This window comes from Staurois parvus, unplaced genomic scaffold (assembly GCF_062004578.1).
Source record: "Staurois parvus isolate SC_StPar_1 unplaced genomic scaffold, SC_StPar_1.0 ptg000144l, whole genome shotgun sequence".
NCBI lineage: Eukaryota > Metazoa > Chordata > Amphibia > Anura > Ranidae > Staurois > Staurois parvus.
This window is the reverse complement of record NW_028317940.1, coordinates 1,072,501-1,080,806: the sequence shown is the minus strand read 5'-3', so window position 1 is coordinate 1,080,806 and position 8,306 is coordinate 1,072,501. Positions and strand designations below refer to the sequence as shown.

The window sequence follows — 8,306 nt, the reverse complement described above, 5'->3', positions numbered from 1 at the left end:
AAGTAGAGCGGAGGCTTTGCTGAACCTGGCATCAGAGGAGATAATAAGATCTTATCTTAGATGTACAGGAAACTTCCAATAATATTTACTTTAATTTGCCAAACTTATCTCTCTATAAGAATGCTGGCATAGAAAAAATGACAACACGAATGAGGATGGAGGAGGACCGGAGTCACATGACCGAGAGGATACTAAACCTCACCCTGGAGATTATCTACCTGTTGACCGGAGAGGTGAGGAGGATTCTGGGAGGTCACATGACATCACTCTTATCTCTTAATAAAACACAGACCTGACCGGAGAGGTGAGAAGGATTCTGGGAGGTCACATGACATCACTCTCATCTCTATTAATAAAACACAGACCTGACCGGAGAGGTGAGGAGGATTCTGGGAGGTCACATGACAGAACTCATCTCTATTAATAAAACACGGACCTGACTGGAGAGGTGAGGAGGATTCTGGGAGGTCACATGACATCACTCTCATCTCTATTAATAAAACACGGACCTGACCGGAGAGGTGAGGAGGATTCTGGGAGGTCACATGACATCACATCTCTATTAATAAAACACGGACCTGACCGGAGAGGTGAGGATTCTGGGAGGTCACTTGACATCACTCTTATCTCTATTAATAAAACAGACCTGACCGGAGAGGTGAGGAGAATTCTGGGAGGTCACATGACATCACTCTCATATCTATTAATAAAACACAGACCTGACCTGACTGGAGAGGTGAGGAGGATTCTGGGAGTCTAACATGATGTTCCTATTGGTTCCTCAATACAGAGATTTTCTCCTCTGAAGTCAGGTGATCATATGACCATCACAGTGCCTCCATGTGACTCCCTAAACCCTGAGAGACACAACATGGAGAAGATACTAGAAGTTACCAAGAAGATGATGGAGCTGCTGACAGGAGAGGTGAGCGGTGCCGGGAATTCTGGGACATTCTCCAGTAACAGACAAGGGATGTGTCTGGATGGTGACTGTATCATTGTGTGTGTCAGGTTCCTATAAGGTGTCAGGGTGTCACTGTCTATTTCTTGATATAGGATTGGGGGTATTTAGAAGACAGTAAGGACATCTTTGAGGATATGAAGACAGAAAAATTTCATACCTTCACGTCCCAAGGTAAGAGGAGACTTTATTGGGAAGGAGAGAGCAGTACGGAGGATCCACCTAGATCCCCCATCATCTGATAAACACATAGAAACAATGGATTCAGTCTGTGTGTGTGTTTCCTACAGATGGATCAAGTCATGGGAACCCACCAGAGAGATGTCCCCGTCCTCTGTATTCCCGGGATTCCACACAGGAAGTTCACACCATCCCTCACCATCATCAGGTAGATGGATCCAGTGATGGGAACCCACCACAGAGATGTCCCTGTGCTCTGTATTCCCGGGATTCCACACAAGATGGTCACATCATCCTTCACCATTACAAGGTTGGTGGGACTGAGCATGTAGAACATGGACTCATGTAGATGATGTGTAAAGTTTTTATGTGAGCCTATATTTTACAGATGATATTTTCTCTCCTTCTCTTGGTTTAGGGTGAAGATCTGACAGATATAAAAGTTGAGGTGAAATCAGAAAAAGAAGAGCCTTATGTGAGGGATGATCAGCAGTCTATGGAGGAGGATGGAATAATGGGGACATTTATAGAGGAGGACACTCCTACAGAGATCAGCACAGGTGGGTCAGGAACACGAAGTCCATTCCTCCATGCTGTAGGCACCATTTATGTATCTGGACAATATTTATGTAGACTGTGGAGTTCAGCTGGCAGCAAAATGTAGGCGTTGATCCAGCTAGGCCCTGGAGGAATGTACTTTGCAGCATTTGCCCCATGCCCGGGTCTATTGAGATCTCTGACAGGACAGTTCTGGGGTTCATTGCTCAGTTTTTTGGTTGTGCCGGGTGGAGGGATATGTCTGTGATGTCCTTGAACGTAAGTTTGACTTGAACATCGGCTGTTTGGTGAACAGGAAGGGCCTTTGGTGGGCTCTTAGCCCACCGCACCCCACAAAACACTGTGCTATGAGAGTGCATTGTGATTGGCCAAAGCAATGCACCTGACCGCATGTACCCCATACTCATTTACAAGGGGGGGCCTGATCTGCGGTCCTTGTTAAACAGGACTTTCAGATTCTGATGAGTCAGCCCCCCACAACCACAGCCCAGGGTTGTGGGGAAGAGGCCCTCTTCTCTTCTGTTCCTCCCATTTCCTACCAGCTGGACATTTTATATTGGATGATGTGATTGGAGCACAGACTGTTACATGGTGATAATAATGTGATCACATCCTCCAACCAGAAAGTGTTAATGGGGGAGGAGCCATTACCCCAATGATGGTGGTCTTCAGGATGTGGGAGGAGCCAATACCCCAATGATGATGATCTTCAGGATGGGGAAGGAGCAAATAACCCAATGATGGTTGTCTTCAGGATGAGGGAGGAGCCAATACCCCAATGATGGTGGTCTTCAGGATGAGGGAGGAGCCAATACCCCAATGATGGTGGTCTTCAGGATGGGGTAGGAGCCAATACCCCAATGATGGTGGTCTTCAGGATGGGGAAGGAGCCAATACCCCAATGATGGTGGTCTTCAGGATGAGGAGGAGTCAATACCCCAATGATGGTGGTCTTCAGGATGGGGGAGGAGCCACTAACCCAATGATGGTTGTCTTCAGGGTCAGGATGGGGAAGGAGCCAATACCCCACTGATGGTGGTCTTCAGGGTCAGGATGGGCCAATGCCCCAAAGATGGTGGTCTTCAGGATAGGGGAGGAGCCAGTACCCCAATGATGGTCTTCAGGTAGGGGGGAGGAGCAAATACCCCAATGATGGTGGTCTTCAGGATGGGGAAGGAGCCAATAAACCAATGATGGTGGTCTTCAGGATGGGGAGGAGCCACTACCCCAATGATGGTCTTCAGGTGGGGAGGAGCCAATACACCAATGATGGTGGTCTTCAGGATGGGGGAGGAGCCAATACTCCAATGACGGTGGTCTTCAGGATGGAGGAGGAGCCAATATCCCAATGATGGTGGTCTTCAGGATCAGTCTTCCTCTTTGTTGTTCTTCCCCCATCCTCACTCTCTGACCTCTGGTGGGGCTCCCCTTATCCTCATTCTCTGACCTCTGGTGGGGCTCAGCCCCGCTGTTCTTCATGACTAAATCAGGAAGTGCAGTACTTCTTGTGTTGGGAAGATGGCGATGAGTGATAGAGGGGGTGGGGACCCTCGTCCTATAATCCCCTCATCACTGTCCCTCCTATAAAGGACAGTTCTGGTTGTTTCCTCACTCTCTGAGTAAGGTCCATGAATAAAGAAATGACCTGGTAGGAGATCAGAGGAGCCATTTCCTAGTTCCCTTGAGGGTGGAATTAGGAGACCAAGCAGCCTGATGTGGGCGGAGTCTTGGTTTGGGGGAACCAATCAGCTCCTGTCTAGTAATCCTCTTTGTCTTTGTATTTTAGTCCATGGCCAGGAGATGAGGAAAACCTCCGAGGATTGTCTCACTTTGTCTCCAGACTGGAAAGTAGAAGATGAGGACATCACACAGTATAGTCCAGGAGAAAACCCGGCTCCCTCCAATGTCCATCCGGCACCACCCAGTGTAGATGGACCATTGCATTCCTCGTATCCTGAGGAACCTCAGACTGTGCGGGACCAGGCCGTCCTTCCAACAGGGAAGAGGTTCTCCTGCACTGAGTGCGGGAAATGTTTCCATTATAAATCCCGCCTTAATGTGCATAAAAGATCTCACACGGGGGAGAAGCCGTATTCCTGTAATGAGTGCGGGAAGTGTTTCCATTCTAAATCTGACCTTAATGCACATAAAAGATCTCACACAGGGGAGAAACCGTATTCCTGTCCTGAGTGCGGGAAATGTTTTGTACACAAAACACATCTTGTTATACATCAGAGATCTCACACGGGGGAGAAGCCGTATTCCTGTCCTGAGTGCGGGAAATGTTTTTCACGGAAGTCTAATCTTTACACACATCAGAGATCTCACACGGGGGAGAAGCCGTTTTCCTGCCCTGAGTGCGGGAAATGTTTTATACACAAATCACATTTTGTCATACATCAGAGATCTCACACGGGAGAGAAGGTGTATTCCTGTCCTGAGTGCGGGAAATGTTTTTCAAGCAACTCCCGTCTTTACACACATCAGAGACTGCACACAGGCGAGAAGCCATATTCTTGTCCTGAGTGCGGGAAATGTTTTTCACAGAAGGCCCATCTTTACAAACATCAGAGACTGCACACGGGGGAGAAGCCGTATTCCTGCCCTGAGTGCGGGAAATATTTTGTACAAAAATCAGATCTTGTCGTACATCTGAGGTTTCACACGGGGGAGAAGCCGTATTTATGTTCTGAGTGCGGGAAATGTTTTGTAAAAAAATCAGATCTTGCCACGCATCAAAGGTCTCACACGGGGGAGAAGCCGTATTCTTGTCCTGAGTGCGGGAAATGTTTTTCACAGACGTCCAATCTTTACAGACATCTCAGACAGCACACGGGGGAGAAGCCACGTTCCTGTCCTGAGTGAGGGAAATGTTCGTCACTGAAGTCCTGTCTTCCTGTACATCAGGGGTCCCACACAACCCTGGAGGTGTATTAGTGCCTTGAGTGCGGGATGGTGAAGGATTTCCTCCTACACAAATCCCCCCTTCAAATCTGGGATTATTTCCCCCCCATTTTGATCTTTTGTACAATCACCGCGTCCCGGCTGGTGATTACTCGCCAGCGCCCGAGGATCTCTGATGGGGAAGAGGACTGTTTTTGTTTACTAACAGTCTTCCTCCCTGTCGGCTCGGGCACACTGTACAGCACATCCATCCAGAGCAGTGTGATTACAGTGAAGCACATAGACCCTGCCCCCTAGTAATAGACCCTGCCCCCTGGTAAAACACTCCCAGCACACAGTTAACCCTTTGATGGCCCCAGATGTTAACCCCTTCCTGCCCAGTGTTAATAGTACGGTGTATGTGGTTTTTTTTTTTGGTTTTTTAGCACTGATCACTGTATTGGTGTCACTGGGGATGTCAGTGACACCAAGTCAGTCCCCCCCCCCCCCAGTGTCAGAATGCCTGCCGCAGTCCCGCTATGTTGCTGATCGCCGCCATTACTAGTAAAAATAAAATTAAAAGTAAAAAATTTTTAGCGAAGACACAGAGCAGAATACATTTTGGCCGAAATTTATGACGAAATTAGATTTTTTTTACATTTTTTTTCTTGGACACGTTTTATAGCAAAAAGTCCAAAATATTGTTTTTTTTTTTACTCAAAATGTTTTTTTAAATTTTTTTATTTTTATAGCGCAATAAATAAAAACCGCACAGCTGATCCAATACCACCGAAAGAAAGCTCAATTCGTGGGAAAAAAAGGACATAAATTTCATTTGGGTGCGGCGCTGCACGACCACGGAATTGTCAGTTAAAGTGACGCAGCGCTGTAACGCAAAGAAATAGCCTGGTCAGGAAGGGGGGGGGGATCCTCGGGAGGGGTTAAGAAAAAGCACATCCAATCAATGTAATAGTATACGGAAAACAAAATGAATAGGTAGGCTACAGTGATTCTCACCAGCGATGCTGCCTTTAGGGGGTGCAAGTCTTAGTCCAGCATGCACTCTTGATAGCTGGCTCCTTCTCTCACAGTTTCTAAGATGGAGTCTGAGCTCCCAGGATGCACCTGTTTCCTTTTTCTCAGACTGAAGGACGATGGGAACTTTTATTAAAGAGGGACAGTTTCTCGTTTCTACAAAACAGTACATTTTAATACCGGCTCCAACTAGTGGCAGAATTTTGATATTGCAGGCAGGACAGGATGATTAGATTTCCCTGGTGGAGGCAGAACAACTCTGTCTCCACATTTCCAGGCAGGTGATTTTCCTGACTGGTTGGATTTCTACCTTTTTTACTGTATCCTGATTTTGTCACGTAATCTTTTTTTAAAAAGATAAATGATAATAAATATTTATTGAATTAAAAAAAAAAGATTTGTGTGTGTTGGTGCAAAAATTTCAAACTGACGCTTTAAATGCCTTCACAGGTCATCAGTTTGGATCTAGTGGTGAATAATGGGCGGGGAATTGTTGTTCTCCTTCCGATGTGTATGGGAATATGCAATCAATATTTTCATTCTCTACAACATAGGCGAAGAAAAATATATTTTAAATAAATTTTAAAAATACTCTTCCCAAATATATTGGCATATATTTTAAATACTACAATTTTGGCCATATTCAATATATATATATATACATACTGTATGTTGAAATGCATTTGCAATTTTTATATATTACAAAAATATTTTTAAAAATATATATTTTTTAAAATATATTCTTCAGATTTTTTTAACATATAAAAAAGTCATTTTAATATATATTTTTACATACATTTGTTAATACACTCCAAAAATGAAGATTAAATGTATTTTTAAAGACATACAGTATATATGAAACTTCATAGATGTTATAATATATAAAAACCGCATTTCAACATACAGTATGTGTATATGTGTGTGTGTGTGTGTGTGTATATATATATATATATATATATATATATATATATATATATATATATATATATATATATGTATGTATATATGTGTGTATATGGACAGTATGTGTGTGTGTGTATATATATATATATATATATGTGTGTGTGTGTGTGTGTGTGTATATGTGTGTGTATATGTATATATATATATATATATATATATATATATATATATATATATATATATATATAGAATATGGCCAAAATATATTTTAAAAATATTCTTCCCAAATATATTTACATATATTTGAAATACTACAGTTTTGGCCGTATTCAATATATTTCAGATTACATTTATATGAATAAATGTGTGTGTTGAAATGTGTTTTTTAGATATTACAAAATATATGAAAAATATTTTTAAGAATATATATTATTTAAATATATTCTTCAGATTTTTTTTTAACATATATAAAAAAGTCATTTTAACATATATTTTTACATATATTTGTGAATGCATCTACAAAATTAATCTACAAAAATGTAGATGAATGTATTTTTAAAGACATACAGTGTATTTGAAATTGTATTTTTAAAAATATTCTTCATATATTTTGTAATTATTATAAAACGCATTTCAACATACAGTGTGTGGATAGATATAGATAGATATATATACAGTTGCAAGAAAAAGTATGTGAACCCCTTGGGATTACGTGGAGTTTTGCATGAATTGGGCATAAAATGTGCTCTGAACGTCATCTAAGTCACAACAATAGTAGAACACAGTCTGCTGAACATAATACTACACAAACATTAGATGTTGCCATGGTTTAATTGCACATAACATGTAAACATTCACAGTGCAGGGAGGAAAAAGTATGTGAGGCCCTAGCTTAATGACTTCTCCCAGAGCTAATTGGAGCCAGGAGTGAGCCAACCTTGACTCCAATCAGTATGATGATATTGGATGTGTTGCTGACAGCTGTCCTGCCCTTAAAAAACACACACCTGTTTTGGGTTTACTGGTTTCAAGAAGCACTGTCTGATGTGAACCATGCCTCGCAGAAAAGAGCTCTCAGAAGACCTACGATCAAGAATTGTTGACTTGCATGAAGCTGGAAAGGGTTACAAAAGTATCTCCTTGAGCCTTGATGTTCATGTGTCCACGGTAAGACAGACTGTCTACAAATGGAGAAAGTTTAGCACTGTTGCTACTCTCCCTAGGCGTGGTCGTTCTGTAAAAATGACTGAAAGAGCACAGCGCAGAATGCTGCATGAGGTAAAGAAGAATCCCAGAGTGTCAGCTAAAGACCTACAGAAATCTCTGGCACATGCTAACATTTTTGTTGACACATCTACAATAAGGAAAACATGAAACAAGAATGGAGTACATGGGAGGACACCACGGAGGAAGCCATTGCTGTCCAAAAAGAATATTGCAGCACGTTTGAAGTTTGCAAAAGAGCACCTGGATGTTCCACAGCACTACTGGCAAATATACTGTGGACAGATGAAACCAAGATTGAGTTGTTTGGGAAGAACACACAACACTATGTGTGGAGAAAAAAAGGCACAGCACACCAACATCAAAACCTCATCCCCACTGTGAAACATGGCGGAGGGAGCATCATGGTTTGGGGCTGCTTTGCTGCCTCAGGGCCTGGACGGATTGTTGTCATTGATGGGAAAATGAATTCCAGAGTTTATCAAGACATTTTGCAGGAAAACGTACGACCATCTGTCCGCCAACTGAAGCTCCGCAGAGGATGGGTGATGCAACAGGACAA

The 8,306-nt window shown here is 42.8% G+C and overlaps 1 protein-coding gene across 1 annotated transcript; it reads left to right on the top strand.

Moving 5' to 3' along the window:
• LOC149465028 (uncharacterized) lies at window positions 1-6,012 on the top strand. The gene is made up of 6 exons (XM_089673697.1): window positions 1-233; window positions 791-925; window positions 1,057-1,135; window positions 1,252-1,451; window positions 1,560-1,701; window positions 3,486-6,012. Exons 1-6 carry the CDS (start codon window positions 138-140, stop codon window positions 4,562-4,564), a joined length of 1,731 nt encoding a protein of 576 aa, XP_089529823.1. The 5' UTR covers window positions 1-137; the 3' UTR covers window positions 4,565-6,012.
• Window positions 6,013-8,306: the final 2,294 nt, after the last annotated feature.

What these genes read in the sequence shown, in the direction of transcription:
- LOC149465028 (XM_089673697.1), top strand. Translation starts at nt 138, where the DNA reads ATGACAACACGAATGAGGATGGAGGAGGACCGGAGTCACATGACCGAG. An exon ending in TGGAGCTGCTGACAGGAGAG is followed by an intron (nt 926 to 1,056) that starts GTGAGCGGTGCC and finishes TTCTTGATATAG; the next exon opens with GATTGGGGGTATTTAGAAGA. An exon ending in TCATCCTTCACCATTACAAG is followed by an intron (nt 1,452 to 1,559) that starts GTTGGTGGGACT and finishes CTCTTGGTTTAG; the next exon opens with GGTGAAGATCTGACAGATAT.